General features: G+C 38.0%; 1 protein-coding gene across 9 annotated transcripts in view; it reads right to left on the minus strand.

Moving 5' to 3' along the window:
• MAGI2 (membrane associated guanylate kinase, WW and PDZ domain containing 2) overlaps positions 1 to 21,389 on the minus strand; it is a 729,608-nt gene that overhangs the window by 276,416 nt on the left and 431,803 nt on the right. For all 9 annotated transcript variants that reach the window (XM_071552704.1, XM_071552708.1, XM_071552706.1 and 6 more), the window contains one exon: positions 14,730 to 14,849. In XM_071552704.1, the coding sequence (XP_071408805.1) occupies positions 14,730 to 14,849 (120 nt within the window). The remainder of the gene's footprint in view (positions 1 to 14,729; positions 14,850 to 21,389) is intronic.

Below are 21,389 nucleotides of genomic sequence, written 5' to 3' on the forward strand. Positions count from 1 at the left end.
CAGTGGTATAAACAGAGGAAATGGCAACCTGTAACTAGAACAACAAAACAATCTCTCTCCTCTCCACATTTTTCTATACAGTAACAGCATTCTACAAGAACAAAGCATTTCTATGGGAAAAAAACCCATCACAAAAAATTTGCTATGTGATACAGGTTTCTTTCTAAATCTTGTTTATATAATTGGATTGCCACACTTCAAAAAAGGGTCTCTTGAGTTCATTCTAGCTGTGTCACCATTTGAAGTCACCCATAAAAATCAGGCTCTGTACCAGCCATGTTCCATTAAGGTAAACACTCCAAACACACAGTCTATATACATACAATGAGGAGCTCGCGAATTGTTCAAACACCACAACAATTTTCCTAAGACATTATCCTTTAATCTTATGCTTGGAATGACTTCCTTTTTTCTCCCATGTGACTTTCACCAATAAAAAACGGCAGTATCAAGAGTCAAAAGTAGTTTAGGATGCAGCAAATTACTCATAACTGATAAAAACAAAGAAGCACAGAGAATTTAGGCAGAGACTGTATAAAGCCCAGAAGGTCACAGATGCAGGTTCTGCTACAGCCTATTCAACCTGAGCCTCAGCAAAGGAGATAATACCAACTTTTTACCTCACCAAAAATATCTCTAAAAATATCTTTCTCTTTACTTCTCTGAGCTTTCACTAAAGGTGAGGAAGAGGGTTAGTGCGCCATGATCAGCTCAGCCTCTTTGTGATACAATGCACCTCCTGTTGACTGTGCTCCTGTCAGTGGTTTCTACCTTACCCTTTGCAATAATCTCAGTAAGGATAAAGTCCCATGGGTGACTGTCAGGTGAAAGGGGGCAGAGACAGAAATACAAAGACTTCTAGTCCCACCTGTATTTATAAAGCTATTAGCTATAATTGTCCTAGGAACAATCAAAGCTTTATGAACCAGCACTGCCTGTCAAACACTGGACAGAACATAGGCTGGAAAGATTTTTGACTCCCCTATGAGGACCACACTTAAGCCAGGGAGAACTTATTAGCAATAGGTGCCTCCAGACAATCAGATCCTTATGCACCCAACACTGTCTACTGACAGGGATGGCACACAGGTTGGAAGGGTTGCTGGCCTCTGCTATGAGACCATACTTAAGCCAAGGAAAGAACTTATAGCTACATAAGCGTCTCCAGAATATAGAGCCTTATGCACCCAACACTTCCTATCAACTATGCACAGCACACAGGTTGGAAGGGTTTTAAACTCTGCTGTGAGACCATACTTAATAGCAAGAAAAGAACTTTCTCCACAACAGCTCCCGAAATAACATTTATTAATACAAGTATGTGACAGTTATTGTGGGTTTTTGCATTGCGGGTGATAACATTTAGCTGCAAGATTGTATTTAATTGATAACAAAAGACCCCCCCCCAAAACCAGCACAAAACACATTTTACAGAGACAAGCACACCAAACTTAAGTTTCAATACAGCAGTATATCCCACTCTCATGACAGACAGAAACTAGCAACAAAAAAACTGCTAACTAGAAACACAGTCATCCAAAACATTTATCTACGCACCTCCTCAATAACACAGGGCAATCAAATAGCTTGCACACCACCTTCTCTGTAACACAAAGCAAAAGGAAAGAACAGAGCTGCTTCTTATCAACACCCATGGTGAAAATGAACTGCACACTGCAGAAGAACACAATAACTAATGCAAAGTATATACTTAGTAAATAGCAAAGTGTAAAGCAAGTTACTGTTATTAGCATTAAAGTAGCAAACCACAGTTAGTAAAGAAGGTGTTTATAGCAAAGTAGTTGTAAGCATAAGATGTAGGATAGAATGTATAAAGGAATAAGCTTTGTAAGAGAGTAAAGTACAAGATATCAAGTATAAAAAGCACATGGTTTCTCACCCTTACATTGTTGCAAGAGGTGGGAGGAGGTAGAAGCTGCTTGAAGATACCCCCTCAGAGACGATGACATTTCTCCCCAGTTTTGGTTTAAACTCCATATCTTCTTATACTTTTTTTTTCTTTAAGTGGTTTTATGTGACTATAGTCAATACTTTGGGGGTGATAGAGAGGTGCCTGAGGGGTGGCTCCTTGAGTAGTCACAGAAGATATTGCAAAGGAGGGCCGTGCCATTTTTTACAACAGTCCATCCTTTGTTAATCTTATCAGTTTGAAAGCTCTTTGTCCTCTGCTGGGAGCATCCCTCTGTGGGGCTGAGGCAATTCCCTCAACTCATCAAGCCTTATTAGGGCTATCACCCCACAGTGACAAAACAATATTTTGCTTTACCCTAATCAAAGAATACCGTCTTCATCTCTGGTTCTTCCTTTAGCAAGAACCCACCCTGACACTGACAATAACCCCTCAATGTGGGGGTTGCAATGAGGAAGAAAAGGCTGGGGGCTGATGTTGTGAAGGCACAGCCAGTCGACATTAAGAAGGGAAATTGTTTAATAGTGTTATAGGGGCAGCTCCTTCATTTCTATCATTTTGCTTTCCTTACTTTCTCTTTCCAGCTACATTTTGCCACTGAGCATATACACATGCACATCTTCATACTGTATCTCCTTTTTTTTATAGCTGAATCAGTCAGAATTTTAATTTGAATTTTCATCGATCAAGAGATTTTTATCTTGTCTCAGACAGAGAAGTAGAGGCTTTCCAAAGATAATACCAGTTTCAGTAGCCTGTAGGAGATTTCATTTTTATTTCTTTTAGCTGCTGAGGTTTTATACTCAGCAGACTGGTATCCAAATACAGCTGGGAAAAATATGACAACAAAGTGTGTGCTGGGGATTACTAACATGAGTACCTGCATCAAAAATCTCCACAGGGAGGTCAGACAGAATTTTTCTCAAAGGACCCTCAATTACAACAGCCAGTGGCTTTTGACTAGGTCTAACTGAAAAAGCAAACTTCTGTTTGCCATATTCCAAGTGTCAGCTTGGTGAGGAGGACCCTCCTTTCCTTGGCACACTCTGTCTATCTGCAGGAAATTAAGTGCTCCTCAAAACAGTGGTAGTGTGAGACCTGGTCCACAGCCTGTCCTCTGACTGTAACAGGCCTTGCACAGACTGGGCAAGGGAGGAGGAAAGACTTGCACTTTCCTCCTCTTCTCTGTGCAAAAGCCTTTCAAAACCGTATCATAGAACTCTGTTAATGGGATATTTTGTGATAGTAAGCAGCTTATGCATCCTACTGTAATAGAAAATAGGTAAACTAGTTTGGTTTAGATAAATCCTTTTGGAGTTAATATGAACCAGGCTGAATATAATTCTCTTTAACAGAATGTGCAGAATGTGTTAAAAATGCTGACAATAATATTTTCCATACCAGAATCTGTAGTTTAAAACTTTTTAGTTGTGAATTAACTCTCCTACTGAAGCTTTAAGTGATGAAATAATTCAGTTTCTCCATGTGGTCAAACAAGTATAACATATTTCTCATTAAACTGGGCAAGAAAGCATCTGTGAGCTACACCAAACCCAGATCTTCCCAGTGATGGGACCTTCCACCTCCTTAGAGTGAGAAAATACTGCACCCCCAGCTGCAAGAGCCATGCAAAATCCTCACTGTATTTGCCTACCTTTTAAACAATCATTCTGTCACTTCTGGCTAATTTACTAGCACTATTTTATTCATCACAGCACCCATCTCTTCTCTCTTCCTCACTTATTTTCCATACTGTCTTTACCTTCCCACCTGCTTAACTCAGCATTTGCTTTCACCAGCTCTTACAAAATCTCTTTGTATTCTCCCTTTGCTCCTGACATGCCCTCAGGAAGGACTATTTATAGTCACACTATGAAGTCACCAACTTCAGGCAGCTGAGGCCATTTCATCCAAACTCCCTGCTTAGGGAGGGTCACCTGGAGCAGGCTGCCTGCATCCAGATGGTTTTTTAATGTCTTTAAAGATGGATACTCCACAACCTCCGTGGGCAAACTGTGCCAGTACTGGGTCACTTTCACAGGAAAAAAAAGTGTGATATTGAGGGATATTCAGACATAACATGTCTGTGTTTGTGCCCACTGCCTCTTCAATACATGTCTCGTTACCTCTTTCACCTCTTTCTCTAAGTGTTCCAATGCACAGCTGTGACATCATTGTGATGTACAGTGTGATGCACATTGCTTGACATTCAGCTGCTTTCCCTACTGACTGCTTCCATCTACTGTCCTTCATCCCATAATGCAATCATAAATTCCCAAGGGAACAGGTTTTCTCCATATTTTTCTCTGCTTTTGTGGCACCTAGGCAATGGCTTCCAGTGTATGCCTGAGGGTCTCTGACACCATGTAAATACAATTACTAAAAATTCTTTCATTTAAAACTCCTATAACCTCTGTACTTATTAGGAAAGAACATTCATATGCACAGAACACAAAGGACAAACAAACATATCATTTCCCTGCAATGAACTTCAATGTCTGTGGAAGACCCTGCAAATGTGCCTACCAATGGACAAAAAAGAGTATTTGATTCCCCATCACCAATCTGAAAGTTCAGTATTATTATCAAGCACATCACTATGCAATTTAAAAGGACTTTAATTTTTATTGTAGATTTTACTCCTATAGTCCTGATACATTGATGGAATATGTAACAGAATTTGGGGGGTGAATTTAGATCAAAGCAAGCTTTTTGTCTTTGCATTCCTCTGATTTTCTGCAGCCTTGAGGAAGCTCTAAACTATGTCAGATGTCAACCCACAGTGGTCATGGCTAGCTTGCATCACATCTCTTCCTGGACATTGAAGCAGCTTCGACTTCCCCTTAACTGAGTCTGGAAACACATCTAAATCCTGAAGAGCTACTCAGTTTGCAGATGCTGCAGCACTTCTGCACCACTTTCAGTGCTGGTGCACTGAATATATTGCACTTGTGCCAGCACAGGTTTCTTTTGCATCAGTAGTATCTTTCAAAGCTTATTCTATATGCTTGGGTATTTTTTATTTTATGCACAAAATAAAATAACTGTAAATGTAGGTCCTCACCTGGGCTATTATATTTAATTCTCTAGCAGCATATTTAAACTTGGTTTCTCATTGCTTCTCCATTATTTTTATTGGAAATACAAGGGGAACCTTTGACTCGCCAAAAAACCCTGTAGATCTATTTATGCTTTCATTTACAGATGGTAAAACATAGAGTAATTATTTCTGAAAACAGTGTAAACCAAATATACAGATTTCCCTATACTTGAAAGGTTTTGTTCATTTGTTTTTAATATTTTTAGGGTTTTTTGTTTTGTTTTAATCAGAAACTTCCATGCTTTGAAACACAAACACTTCTTTTAGTGCTTATGGTTTTTTGTCTTTTATCTCAGTTTAATTAGCTCACTTGGGATGTAATGTAACTCTATTGCAGAAAAAGCTGTATCAGTAGCTGAACCCTTCTTTTCAATTAACCACACAAACCCAGGCCTTCTTCCCACGCTCATTCTGCATTATTCTGTGCTTGGCACAACGTGCTTCTCTCAAACTCCTTCATTATTTCATCTTGACAGGAAGCAGCCCATTCTCTTGTTTTGTGCCAGCAGGCAGCAAGATGCACACTTATGTTCACCTGTCTGGAGTCCACCACAGCAACCATGAGGAGGGTTGCATGCAGGACTGCAAAGTCCTACAATACCTTGTTATAGAAACAGAGGAGTCAAAAGGAGATTTCAAAAAAACCTCCATAATTCTTCCCAAGGCCATAAAATGGAATTTTTTATGTCTTGCTGCAAAGAAATTTTTACTAAAAGAACAGAAATACAGAAACTGAATCGTTGCTAGTATAGGGCAGCCTTATTTTGGTTTTATAGAACATTGTGCAAAAAAGGAAAGATTCTCAGGGTGAGTTTTGCCCTTAGGAAGCTCCTCACAACAGTTGTGTTAGAATGACAGAGGCATTGACAGGCAAACAAGAAGAAACAGAGTTTCCTGGGTACACAGGACAGAATTAGGAAGGCCAAAGAACAGCTGGAGTTGAGATTACTGAAGGTCATCAAGGGCAGCAGGAGAGGGTTCTACAGCCACAGCAGCAACAAAAGCAAGACTGGGGAGAATGTGGACCTGCTGCCCAGTGTGGTAGGTGACCAAGTGATGAAGAGCATAGGAAAGCTAACCTGGTGAAGGACTCAATGTCTTCACACCTTTACTGTCAGTGCTGCTCACTCTCAAGCCCTTCAGGTCTCTGCTTAGGAGCAAAGAATGGCAAAGACAGGTACTACCCCATGGAACAGAAGCATTGAATTAGGTGCTAATTAGGTCAGCTGGATATATGTAAGTCCATAAGACTGAAAAGGATACATCAGAAAATGCTGGGAAATTGGCTTGATGTTGTTTTGGAACCATTCTCTATTATGCTTGAAAAGTTGTGTTGATTAAGGGAGCAAAGACTAGAGAAGGCAGTTGTTAATCTTCAAAAAAGGCAAGAAGAATTTGGGGAACATACTCGTAAAAAATAATCTTGATTAATAGGAAGATGTTAACAGAAAGGTATTATGGAAGCTTCAGTATACCTTGTCTTTAGAAAATGTAACTGTTCCAATAGTTTTGGAAAATTCTGAGATTGACAGAAACAGAAAGGAGATTTTCTCAACTTGTTTTCAAAAGAACCTCCCAAACACTTTTGGTCTGCAGTTTATGATATTTAGCAGATACCAGAAGGTGATCATTTTTCATCTGAAAATTAATAATGAGTAATATTACAAATATGAATGTTTAGCATCCAAGAGCAATAAAATCCAAGGGAATTTCACATAGATTTAACAACATGATAAATGCATGTAAACTGGATATAACAAATATTCTGTCTTTCCAGTAATGTATTGAAAAATGGAATGTCTGTAACTGAGCAGTGTAGATAATCATTTCTCCAGAGCATATCACAATGATTTGTAATTAGAAATGTTAAATTCTTTTACATCTTTTGTAAGACTACAGACACATGTGCCACAGTGTGATAGCCTGATAACTCAGGCTGTACAAAGTTTCGTGTTCTTTTCTAACACAGTTTGCATTTACACTAAAACAGCACAATACGTACTGCAGGCAAAGTTCAGCTAGAGATGTAACTGAAATGCCAACATGAACTAGTTGTGACCTGTTTCATAAAAAAACCCACAGTCAAAACCTAATGTGTCACACAGATAGCACTAATAATACAATACAATACTATACTACAGCCTCTAATTAATCCCTTTACTAGTGCAGGAATATTTCTACTAATAACTACTTTTAAACTTTCTAAGAGATGAAACTTGAATCTCTGTCTCTGGAGGTTATTCTAACATTTAAATCACATCAGTATGAGAATTTTTTCCCCCCAATATTGTATTGAAATATTCACCTTTCCCAGTTTCATCACATGAGCCCTGGTTACTTATTTGCCCAACTTTGAATTATCTTTATTCATCCATTAAGTTCACACATTTTAAATTCTCTGAGCTTCTCAATCATTGTTCAACAAAGCTCTACCTGATGAGTTCTCTAAATTTATTCCCTACAGCTCTCCTAGTAATTTGCATTACTTTTGCCTGGGCACTTCAGTTTGTTAATACCTTTCTCTTAGTGATTGCACAGAATTGTAAAGAATAGGGCTGAGTCCTTGGCTGAGCTGACACATGGTCAACCCAGCCTGGAAAAAGGCACAAAGGCAAAATTTCTTTTTTGGTTTCCCTGCAGTTGAGATTCTTTTGGTGTTGATCTACTGTTGCTTCAGTGAGCCTGTTTGAGCAGACAGGGTTTCTGGAGCCTCACAGCACCCTCTCCCTAGGCAGCAGCAGAGCTGTCTGACAGGCCAGACAGGGAGTTCAGTCTAGGTGCTGACTGCACCACACTTCAGTCAAGTGCATCCCAGTCACAGCCTACTAAACTCACACCCAGATTGTGTGTATCCATGACCATCTGCTGGGCAGGGGATGGAGGCATCAAATACTCCTGGAGACAGAGACAATTCCAATGGCTGTTGGTTTCCTTTCAGTTGAACCCTGTCAGAAGCCCTGGGGAAGCCAGCGATCAATCTCTGATTTCTCTGGAAGTACACCAGATGAAGGAGCTGTCACATCTTTGGATTAGGATGCTGCTGTCCATATAAAGGCAGAATGATCCCACTCCTCTCTTCTAATTTTATGCATAAAATTCTAGTCACATAAACTTCTATTTCCTGGATGACCATGGGAGTGTGTTTGACCTATACTGACACATGTGGCCCAGGTGGCCCTTTTTTTATGATGTACATCTGGATGTGATCTTTTATTAGTTGCATTTTTGCAGTAGATCAAAACTGATCATATCTTCAATTTTTATGAAATAATAGTATTTGCATATTGATATGATCTGCAGCCTCAGGTGTCCGTAAGTTTCCCAGCAGCTTTGCTGAAGTGTCACCAGTTACTGAGGATGGTGACCTGCCATGGGACCCACACAGGCAGGGCACCCTTTAACCATAAGCCTAGTTGCACAAAAGGGAGAGGAGCTCAAGCTGCAGGAGTGAGAGGACCACAGCAGGACTGTGGACAACCACAGTCACCTGAGAGCCCTGGCAGCAGCGAGCAAGCGGCACCACTGACAGCACAAGAACCTGTGTTGCTGTTCCTGTCTCTGGATGCTATAAACATAGGGGCCTGATTTCCTGGAGACAGAAGCAATCACACACCAGGAATATCCATTTTCAAAATAATGAGCATTCATACAGCCTCAGAACAGACATGAAGTATATGTTCTCCCACACTAATCCTACCTTTCAGGAAGTTAAAAAAGGCACCACAGAAGTTATGAAAGTCACCCTTTACCTTGTAATTGTATAAATTTTAAAAGCAGAGAGTTTTCATACAAAAAGGAAGTAATATTTATTCAATTTTGATTCCTTCCTTATCACTTTCCTGAGAAAATGACAAAATACTTAAATAAACTTTAAAAAAAAGGACATGTGATATTTTATGACTTAAAATGCATTAACAAATGTTGACAGGATTCCTTATAATTGCCAATATATTCACTGGCATTACATTTTTAAGCTTCTGACCATTTTCATTCTTCTCATTTCATATTCAATAATGAGATTCAACTCCTGCCTCTGCCTCAAAAATAAGGGAGGAAACATTACAAAGCACATAAATTCTTACTAATACAGAACAGGGAAATAACTAAATCAGACCATGAAGTCACTGACTGTATTTAAGATTTCCTGTGTGTTGACCTAGATGTTGAAATATCCACAGTTACATGCGCACTGAACATGGTGGTGAAAAGTGGATATCATATTAATATGAAATTTACCACTTCAAGAGGCACTTTCAACATGAATATGATCATAAGTATCTTAACATTTCATTCTTCTATGCCTTTGAAAACTCTTTCTGCTGTTAAAAGATATGGCTTTTGAAGGATTACTTCTATTTTTATCTCTATACATCTATCCTCATGATTCCTTTGTTTTCCATTTTAAATCAGAATATTTCATTAACTATGGTGTTTAGGTCTTAGGAGGGTAGCATTTTATTTTCTTTATGACGATTAATTTTCTTTATATCCATCTGCTGTAGAGTGCTCAGGATGTCCTGCACACAAGGGAATCCTGCATACAGTAAGTGGGTGGAATTTTGAATACCTTGCAATTTTTACAAGGAAGAATGGAATCAAAACTACTGGAATCAAACACTAGCTCTTTATAAAACCATTTTCTCCACAAAGCAGTAATTAAAAACTCCATTGCCTACATGGAGCAGTCCTTAACTTTTAAACTTACAGATATTAAAATGAAATGTTAATTGAAAATGCATTAGCTGAACAGAATGGCTTCGATCATTTAAGTTTTAGGCTAAATTCAGCTTGAGAGATGAAATGAAAGCCTATGTAAAACTGAATGTCTTCTTGAGGAGACAGTGTGAGGACTGTCTCCAGCTGAGTGGAATCAGAGCACCTCCCAGTGTTGCTTATGTGCTGGCGTGTTGGAAGAATCACAGGCAAGGCATTGAATGCTTCAACTCACACTCTCTTTCCTAATGAAGCTCATCATAATGGTCACTCAACTGAAAACACGGGAGCTGGCCCCTCAAAACTGTGCCTAAAACAACCAAAAGTTTTGTGTCCTCAAATAAACAGGTAATACAGAACACTAAGGTTTCTCCTGTGGGATGCATTCAGTGTTTAAAGGCTTAATAATTACAAATTTCTGGAATATTAAGGAAATTCCAGCTAACACTCAGCCTTCTGCCAAATAATACTGCAGCAGTTAAAAAAATGTGGGTGAAATTCTGTTTCCATTTAAGCCAGCTGGAAATTTACCATGAACTTCAGTGGGGCCAAGGAAAGTCAGTCAGCTTCAGTGAGCTTCAAATTTTCACCAGTGAATGAATTCTAGACAATTCCCAACAATCAAACAAATAATAAAATGGGTTTTGACAAAATTAATGGCACGATAACTAAACTAGTTGCTTTTCATGGAAAAAATTAAGAAGCATTATTATATTAATAGAAAATAAAATGCATTTTACAAAACACCTGTTACAGCGATCTTCTGACACAAACAAAAAATTGATAGGAAAAAAGTGTTTTACTTCATTATTCATAGGTTTACTGGTTGAATTAATTTCAGTTCTTGTTTTTGCCACATCTTTAACAGTTATGGAGAAGCTTTTTTATGTTTGCATTTCCTGTAGAGCTCCATGCTGTTAAAATCCCTATTGCTTTTGTGTATTTGAAATATGTTTATGTCTTTATGGATTATCAACAACCATGTTTCTTTTTCTTACAGCATTTATACACCGAACATTTCTCATTATTTCTGGTACTGCTACTGCAAATGTTACTTTTAAAAGGTATTTCAAGCCATAGCATGGATTGCTCTTACACTCTTACATTATTAACACTTTGTAATGATGTCTTACCATAACCTTCAATCATGTATCTTAACATACCTGGGTTTTAGAAATAATACTGAAGCTGTTACATTATGAGTGTTGACATTCTCAAGTAATATTCAGTTCAAGACCATTTTCAGTCTACTAATATGCTGCACTGGCTAAGAAATTTTGCTGATCTAATAAGGACATGGGAACAACATTTGATGTCAGTGACCCATGAAGTCTCCATACAAGTTTTGACATATCAGAGAGATGACAGCACACTGAGCCAACCCTTCTGCTGGAGGAGTTGTAAAAGACAGCACACACACACACACAGAGTTTGTCTGTTCCTCACAGCTTTTGTTTTCCTGTATTTTATAACTTGACACATTGTGTCAGTTCAAAGGCTATCTATGATCTGCATTCCAGCAACTAGGAAGGTAATGTGGATTATTTTTCTGGGTCATGTCCTCCTGTGTTACAGGAGTCTACACGACAGTGGCTTTCATTCTGCACGGAACGCCTCTTCCTCTGGTTAAAGAAACATAATGACTTCACGTCATCCCAATATCTGTGCTGGATATTCAGCTGTGTTGGATTTTTATTTCCAATGCAGTTATAATTCTGAGCCAAACCAGAATTCCTTTAATCAGTAAATTGAAATTCCACTAAAAAGTAAACAAAGAGAAATATTTAGGATTTGGCTGTTATATTATACAAAAATCTCCTAATAAATGAGTTTGTTGTGCTTCAGGCAGACACCTCCTGCCCCAAATAGCAAGGTGCTGGTGTATAATACATTTTTAGTTTTATATAAATGTGTATAATGAAATCTGTAATTTTATTATAAATTCAGAGCTCAAAGACAATGTCTCTGAAGTAAATGTGACTTGGACTGTTAATCTGAGTGAGAGTGGCAATAATAATGGATTTAGTCCTACTGAAATGAAGTATTTTCATATTTGCAAAACTGGTAAAAAATTTGTAGAGTTTTTATTATGAATATACTATTGCTTTTCTACAGCACTTTGGAATACTACAGTCATTCACAGTTGTCACAAAAGTGGTAGACAAAGAAAGACGTATTCAAAACCTGAAGTAGGAAGGAGGTCACAGAGAATCCCATTTTTAATTTTGGCATTTTTTTAACTTAAAGATCTATTTTAAAACTCAAAGTACAATGTGTACTTAAAAAAAAAAAGAAGAAAAAAACAACAGTGTAACTATACCTTTCTAAGAACATACACTGCTTTTACTTTTTGATTATATCCTGTCTGAGTTGGTATCACAACTACTATTTGACGGTAGTAGAGTAAAACATTTCTGATTTTTTTTCACTGATTTTGCCATTACTATGAGAAAATATCCCCCTCCCAATACTAAGTACTACAATGAACAATACAAATACTCAGTGTCAGGTACATCTCCACCTGACCTCCTTCTCCTCTGGTTTACCTGGAGGTCTCTGATTCTCTTTGGAATTCACCCAGTAGAAGGTAGGTTGACTGAAATGAACCTTCTAATCAAGAAGCGGTGAAAAACAACACATGTACACAGTCTTTCTTTTTATCTCAACTAAATGAGAAATCTGTTCTTTAAAATATATTTCTGGTAGAGACAAACTGCTGCATAGTGGTTGTGGTTAGTTAATCAGCATAGACTGACTCAGCTACATTACAGAAACTTAAATACAGAATGATTAAAAAAAAAAAGAAATCTGCAAACCAATCTGTTAACACTGAGAATCCTTAGAAAGACTGATTTGTTTCAGAGATCTATAACCCAATGTTATTAAGGACAGAAAATTCATCTCCCAGAATATACATGCTCATGTAACTTGCTTGATCTATAGAAGGATTCAAAAATCATCTTCTCTTCATGAGGGAAATAGAAAAATTCTGTGCTCTGGTTGGTATAATTGTCCCCAGCAAACTTAATCCCTGCAGACTTAATGTGCTCAGGATGATTAACCAAAATCTTCCCAGAGGAAAGTGCTATCGTCAAAAATTAATCAGGAAACAGGGGTTGCAACTTTGTAAGGTCATGTCCAAAAGCCTTTGCATAGGAACAGGAGAAACAGTATCTGTGAAGTAGTTATATTTTCTAATGTGTTACCCATTGTTTGCCACAATGCATAGACACATAATATATTATCTTTGCCTCAATGCACATTTGGTGATTAGGAAATGTGGGAATCAAAGTCAGGGTTTAGGTAGAATTGGTCTGTTGGGTTCATTTTGTTTTATGTTTAGCTTCTGACTCCTTGGCTTCGGTGAACTTGTCCTCTGTGATAAGCAAATGACATGACAGACGTTGCACAGTCACGACTTTGGAGCTCTCTTTAGCTGGGTTCTCAGCATGTTTGAGGAGTTATGCAGATTTCCTCAACCAATACCTCACCTTGCTGTCCAGTCAGCTCTGGTTGCTGGTATTAAAAGACACTTCTCAGTATCCCTCGAGGGACAGAAGAGCACAGTGAATTAATTTAATGTAGCAGCTCAATCTCCACAAACTTGCTACAAACTAATGAAATTACATGGTCAAGCAATGACAGACCTGTGCTACACTTAAGCTCCTCTAATGTGAATTTCAAACACCTAAGGTAACAAAAAGACACTTCAAGAAAGACTTGTTATTTAATGAATCTACAAAAAATGTGAAATTGTGTTGTATTAATGTTTAGGTAAGTTGTACTATTATATGTCAGACAGCAGTGAAAAAAGTCGACAGGTAAAAGATTATACACTTTCCATTATCTGACCTTCATTAATGTAGATCTTTGTTACAAGTTCCATATTGATATAATTCTTAATGAAAATTTATTTAATTCACAATAGGTAATTTGTGCTGATTATGTGAGAAAGGATTATCTTCTTTGCTGCTATTTATAGCCCAGCTAATGATTTTTTTTGGGGTGACTAGCTTCTTATTTATCTTCAGATGCTTTTCTTGACAGGGACAAAGTCATGACAAAAAAGGTCTTCACTGCATCTTTTGCTGCAAGGTCAAAATATGGGGCTGCTTTCTGTAAAATTGTTCCACTCACCATGGGTCCCATATCTATGGATCGTATTTTTCATTTAAAGGGTGTTCCCTGTAGTTTTGCATATTACAGTAAAAAAACCAGTATCCATTACTCAGTTATTTTAAATACTAGTCTATTTCTAAGAAACATATGGTTTAAAATAGTGTATCACTATTCTGGTTGCATTAAGATACGTTGATATGTAACTGCCCTCCTATTTACAGTAGTTTCACTTTCAGGGGAGCTGTGTTTTGGAATAGGTTTAAAATCAGATGAATCATCAGTTCTCCTGGGAAGCAGTGTTCTGCAATAAGCTGCTGGCTCTTTGCCCCATAGACAGGCATCTTCTAACACAGTCATTAGCACAGTTCCTATCTCTCTGTCGTACTACAAAATTAATGAGTTCTTTTCAATAACTTTACAAAGCCCATAAGACATGACATAGCAAATCCTTGCTCTTTCACTTAAGTAGTGAGGTTTCAACCTCTGCTATCGCTAGCTATTTGCAGGGTCACACATGCAAAGGAAGAGTGCCAGCCTTACATTTGATTACTGTCCTACATTAGAAAATCAGCTGTTTGCTGAAATTTTGTGGAAATGTCCTCAAGTGTTTGGTGTAAAGGACTAGTGTTGCTGCCCTGTAAGGGATTACTATGTTTCTCTTAACGACTATAATATACTAAAATTACAATGAACCCACTTACCTTTTACATGTGAAAATATTTTCATAATGGCCATATGGCTATTTACAGATTTCTGATAACAGCTGCAGCGACACGTATGTAACAGAATGTCCCAGAACAATTCCATCAACTTAGAAAAAAGTACAATGGAAACACAATACAAATTTAGCTGTAAAAGTGTGCTTACCTTCATATGTCCCACTTTCTAAGAGAGCACCACTTTTCTCCAATTCCATAAAATCTTCAACAGTGATGAAAATATAGTCCACACCAGGGACTTCCCCCTCTTTATGTGGCCTTGTGGTGCCTGTAAATAAGATTAAAGACACAGTGTCAAGCACATGGCCTAAATGTGGAATGATCTTTTTGAAAGCTTAGGAAAATTTACAAACTAAACCATTTACATAACATCCTACTAGCACATCTTCCTTGTGAGGATGGCTTTCAAAACAATTTAGCTACGTTTGCTGAAACTGACAGAGGTATATGCGATGTATGTTCATGATCATGCCAGACATTATTGAATCCATATTCTCACAAATGAAAGCCTGTCATGCTGTTGTTCTTACATTACTAGAAAGACCCTTGGTGACATCAGGCATTTAGAGGTAACACAAAACAAAGTCATGTCTATAATTAATTTTCTTCCTGATATTTTAGACATTTATTTAGTACACAAAACAGTAATTCTATAACTAATCTGTACAGGTTATATTCACAATACTTGTTTCAGAGCCGTAAGTGGACCTGACAAATGGTTAGGCTTTAGGGCCTGAGGGATTGAAATCACCTGCTCACCATGGTGTCAAACTGCAAAGGTGTTTATACTTAGTTATTGCCTCTATTGTCATCTCTGGATGACAGAACTCTGTAAATGCTGATGAACGATGTTTCATATATGCTGAGAAGGGACTTGGTTTACTTAGCAGAAGTTTGGGATATAGAAGAGATATTAGCAGGGAAGCCTCTGGAATTGACCTGATTTCCTAATGGCCTCGTTTATGATGTTCAGGCCATCCCTAATTTGAAACCACTAAGTAAGTCTCAAAATTCCATTTGGAAATGAGAGAGTTTGAGATTCTCCTCAGTCTCAGAGTGCTTGAAACATCTTAATCAATCAATTCTTTATCAATACTGTACTGATTACTTCACACATGCAGGGTTTGGTTTAAAGATTGGGCAGTGGCTAGAAACCACATCTACTTTCTGGGCAAAAGTTTAACATTATGATAATTGTGCAAAAGGTGTTGTCTCTTCCTGAGTTACTAACCCTTAAAGTTATTACCTTAAACTGTATTGTGACTCTACCTTGCATTGCCCTAAATGGACAAAATTGTTTTTTGGACTGACCAAAATGCAGCTGTCCCAATCTCATACTGAATCCCACTCTAGGTCTAATGGAGACCTCTGTGCAACAAATAGCACATTAGCAGTGCCAAGGTTCTCTCAGTGATGATGACAGGATTCCTATTGGCCAGTGCTCAGCTTTGTCAAAGCCCTGGATGGCCTTCAGAGCTGTCCAACCTCCTTGCTTTTAGTTGGAGACACAGACATAAAAGTGCCTTAGTTAGGTTAACTCAACTGCTTGTCATAGAGACCTTTTCCTCCTCACAGGCAGCCTGAATGTCTATGGAAAAGACTGAATGAGCCTCTGAAGGTAACATTTCAGTAAGTAACATGGGGATATATTGTGATAAATCAGTAAGACCCTTTTCCTCATTTGTCTGATTCCAATTCCCTGCTCATCTCAACTTTTAAAATCAAAACTCATCTTATATGGCTGTTCTTTTTTGAGAATATTGTATTTGCATAAATGGCTGCATTAGGGTTATTATTTGGAGTACTGTGTCCATCTGGAGTACCGTGTGCAGTTCTGGGCAGTTTTAGGTGCAAGTACCTAAGCAGTACAAGAGAGACATGGAGGTCCTGGAGTGGGTGCAATGGAGGGCAACAAGAATAACTGTAGGACTTGAGCATCTCTCTTACAAAGAAGAACTAAGGGAGTTTGGTCTGTTCATCCCCGAGAAGAGATGACTGAGAGGGGAGGTCATTAATGTGTATAAATACCTAAACAGGGGATGCCAAGAGAATGGAGCTCGGCTCCTTCTTGCCGTTACCAACCACTAGGCCAAGGGTCACTGGGCAGAAACTGGCACACAAGAATTTCTGCCTGAACACGAGGAAGAAGTTCATTACTGTGCAAGTGACCACACACTGGAACAGATTGTCTACTGGCATTGCGAAGTCTCCCTTACTGGAGATATTCAAGAACCATCTGGATGCAATTCTGTTCCATGTTCTCTGGGATGGCCCTGCCTGAGCAGGGAGGTTGAACCAGATGACCCATGGTGGTCCCTTCCAATGTGATCCATTCTGTGACTCCGTGGTTCTGTGACTGCTATTGTGTTTCAGACATAGTATGGTTAAAGCACTCAGACACTTGGATTGTCCATAAACATGTTCAATTTAGTTCCCATGGCTTATCTGACCTCTGGGGATGCAGCACCATCCCCAGTGATCTCCAGCCCTTCGAGAGAACTGTATAGAAATGCAGGGATTCTGGTGAGTCCCTGAGCTCCTGGTAGCTGTGCTAAATGCACAGACATCAGATGTTTGATCTGCATGCTCTCTCCTGAGAAATTTGTCACTCTCAAAGTGAAAAATTCCTATTGATAGGAACTGTATCTTCCTCATAAAACAGTTCAGCAAATCAAGGCTGTGCTATACCCTGACATGGCACAGGGAAGAAGCTGGCATATTAGATTAATATCTCTAGCTTACTGTTTCTTCAATATTTTTTATTGTGGCCTAACTAGGATTACCAGCAGTTTATTAATTAGACAAAAATACAAGTTACATAAAATATGGAGATAAGCCCTGCTCTGAGTGAAAAGTTGGACCACATGATCTAGTGGTCGGCCTTACAATCTAAATTTTCAATTATTCTACGCTATCAAGTGTAAATACACTGCAGTTTGTTTTAAATATGCAGATATTCAGCAGTTATTCACAAGGGATGACTGAAAGTCTCACAGGAAGTCCAACAACAACCTTGGTTATCCCTGTGTTTCTCTAATTTGGTAACAGTGTTTACTCAACTTCCCTAGGAAAGTGTCATGGACTAAATTTCAGACTCTGAATTCTTCTCTTAAGATGAAAGCTAAAGACTTGACCTTTCTGCCTTTATGAGACTTTGTCATGTTCTTTTGGATATAGTACATATATGATAACGTTTGCATAAGCTTTGTGCTATTAAATATTCTGTCTAATCTGCTTCCCCTATTTCAAATGAAATGCATTGGACAATTATAGACTAATTCTGTAACCTTAACACAGCTTAACTCTAGCCTGGCTGTTTCCCAGTCAAATAGCTCATCACCTATCTTAACATGTAAGGTGCTCATGAGATGTCCTGATTTTAGAACCACAAATGTAATCATTACCTTGTTCTGTAACACTCCAAGATTTCAAATGGTTCCTGTTTTACTTCAAATGAAACTAATGAATTTTTATGGCAAAACCAAAAGACCCAGAACTCCATTTCAGGACTGCCAGTGCGCTACTGTACAAAGCAGCTTCTTAATTTAGCCTCCCTAAATCTCAGTTACCCACTGATTTTCCAAGGAGATAACACTATCACTTGGATAGTAATATGGAAGGTTTCACCCTGTTTTCTCATAATCCTCAGAGAATTTGCTCTAAGAGCTCTGAACTGTATTGTACATTGAGGGTTGTACACCTATTAGGGGTCATGTAGTCAGTTCCTTAAAAGGAAAAAAGAGAGAGAAAGGAGCAAACCATGATCAACAGTTGCCTGAGTTCAGGGTGACTCTTACCCCAGGTACAGCAGTTTGCTTCCAACCCCAGCAGAACTTTATTCCTCTTGATAAAACCTTACTGAGTCCCATTTCCCTCCTGCATGTGTTCCCATTCTCTCTGCCTGGAGGACCTGAGATCTTGGAAATGGTTAAAGCAATTCCCTAGCTAATGGAATAATCAATGGTTATTGCCTCTTTTACTCCTTTACCCTGGAGGAAGTGAGTTCTTACTAATAATACTTCTGTCATCCTTTACAGTTTTCTGTAAGTACCATAGAGTTTGCAGTGTGCAGGTTTACAGACTTGGTTACTAGAGCACCTTTAACACTCATCAAGGTCTGAGCATTGTGATCTATATATTGGGATCTTATAGATCATAGGCAAATTTTCTTTTTCCTTGCTTTTAACCTAACACAGAGTTACACTTTATAATAGATTTTGTCTTTAAATACATTCATATAGAGAGATAAACAGGCCTGAAACCTATGGTGATTCAAGAGTTAAAACAAAGGATTAATTCCAAGCATCACACTGCTACAGAAACACACCTCTTGTTATGCAGCATCAAGGCTTAATAGGACACACTTGCTACTGCTTATAATATTTAGCCTTTTATTAATGTAAAATGAAAATAGGAACCCAGTTACCATTTTGTTACCATGGTAACGCATGAAAAAAATGTTTGAATTCAATAATGAAAGAACATGATACTTGCAGATCTTTCGGGATCAAAACCAGCAAAGGATATTTGCTCTATGTATATTTATGACAAATGCAATCTATTGTTGCTGTTGAAGACACAAAATGAGTAGCTTTCAAGTAACCATGATCAGTCCACTCAAGCAAGTACTCATCACATCAAGGTACCTTAGAAATCGGGCTACAAAATCTGGACTGATTTCAAGACCACTACTTGCATCATTCATCAATCTGCTCTCAAAATCAATATTAAGGTCATTCAGTGAGCTGCTACTTTATCTGGATTTACAGCTTCAAGATGGATAGTTGCCATCATTTAGAGATATTTAAATTACACGCTCTATCTTCTTTTTTATAACTGTTTTTTAAAAGGACCCTTTGCCTTTGCAGTTTGTTTTTTCTCTTCTCCAGGGGAAATATGGTGATTGACCACAATTCAATGCAGGCTTTCCACACTCACTCTTGTGTTATGTGACAGTGCTGTATTCCAGGAGAGGAATTAGGTGCTGTTTGCATAAATAGCCTTTAAAAGAATATTTTTTCTTTAACTGATTTCAAGGCACCTGAGGGTATATATTTAAACACCTAAGAAATCTTTACAATTAATAAAATAAGGAGTGTGTTAATTTAATAGCAATAAACTATTTTTGAAATACTGCTTATATGAGCTTGGGGAACAATAAAAAACATGGAATTTTTATGTTGACTGCTAGTGCAGACTGAAAAAATGGTCAGTTCATGTAGTGTTCAGATAAGATTCCCATTATAAGCAAAAAAAGTACAGATTTATTGATTCTAGAAGAGCTCCAGGGTTGGAAAGCTCCACGCCAGTTTGTACAGGTAGGAGAACAACTAGGAATTTACATGTCTCTTTTTAATCTCAGCATCCAGTTACAGATTCACATTTTAGTGCTTCTTTGGGAACAAGGTGCAGAGTTTGACCTGGAAAATACTTCTACTAAGAAACACCGGATCTTCACAGTTTCTGTCCAGCTGTGCTATTTTGAAAAGCAGGAAAGGTGCTCTCTCAATATTTCTTTTATTGTTAACCTCACACAGTTACGGAAAAGAAAGCAAATTTCTTTACTTATGTGACAGCACAGCAGTGTGAATGTTAGCTCAAACTCCCAGAACTATTCTGGGAAAGCCTCAGAAAAGTGTTCTGTGCTCAGTACTGTAGACACATTTTAAAGATCACTTCATCCTGGCACAGTAATTAATCTATATTTTACAGTCTTTAGCAGCATCTAAAAGACAATATTGCACTGATAGTGTTCCTGTACATCCTACCTGATGGTCAGGAAAGTAGAAGTAAAGGCCTTAGTCCTTGCATGGTCCAATACCTGTTCACAGACTGTGCTCACAGGTTACAGGTATATTATAAATATCTAAATTTTACTTCTTTTAGTAGGTTAAGGGCAAACAGGGAACAACATTATTCAAGCATCTTCATAATACTGACCTGATTTGTATTTAAATGCATAGACTGGTTCCTTTTGAATGAGGTAAATTCAAAAGCCAAAGTGTGTCTTTGCCACAAGGATTTACAGTGTAAATGAAAGGCACAGGACCAACCTAGTCCTTTTTTCCATAATGACCTACTCCTAGAGTAATTTTCTAAATGTGTGGAAGCAAACAGTGCCTTATTACACTTCTTTGTTCCAAGTGTAACAAAACACAAAGAGAAAAATGTCTTTAATATATAAACCCCTTTTATTAGACATTCTACTGAAAATTTGTTCTGTAATTCTGCTCTGTACAACAGCTTGTTGTGGAATGCCAGGCTGTCATACATTACAGTAGCTGGAGGGATCCCTCCTGCAGAAACAGACTGCTAATCCTTAATAAACTTCAGCTGAGCCCTTGCTATGACCTTGTATATACTTTGCCTTAGAAAAATTCAACAATGCTTAATTAGCTCTTTTGTTTGTTTGCCAAATTACTCTGGAACACTATTACTGTGAGGAACTGAAATGTATGGGAAATTATACCTATGCTGTCAAATTACTAACTGCATTAAGCAGAGAAACACCACATTTGTCTTGATCTACTGAATTCCCAGTTGAAGAGAATAATAAACATAATTTTCAAGTAAAGTGATTTTAGATGTACTACAAAGCTGGAAGCTTCAAGTGTTTATGATAATTCTTGTAACAATATAAACCACAATGCCATAAGTCCTCTCTTGCCAATTGGTCATGAAGAAGAAAAGTTTTTTCCTCTTTCTAAGTGTGCCATACCAGCAATTTCTATGACTCATCCTTATAAAAATAACTGAAGAAGCAAAGGAATGAATTCTGGATTCCTGAAAATGTTTTTTTGGGGGGTAA

Source organism: Pithys albifrons, chromosome 3, assembly GCF_047495875.1.
Source record: "Pithys albifrons albifrons isolate INPA30051 chromosome 3, PitAlb_v1, whole genome shotgun sequence".
NCBI classification, from domain to species: Eukaryota; Metazoa; Chordata; class Aves; order Passeriformes; family Thamnophilidae; genus Pithys; species Pithys albifrons.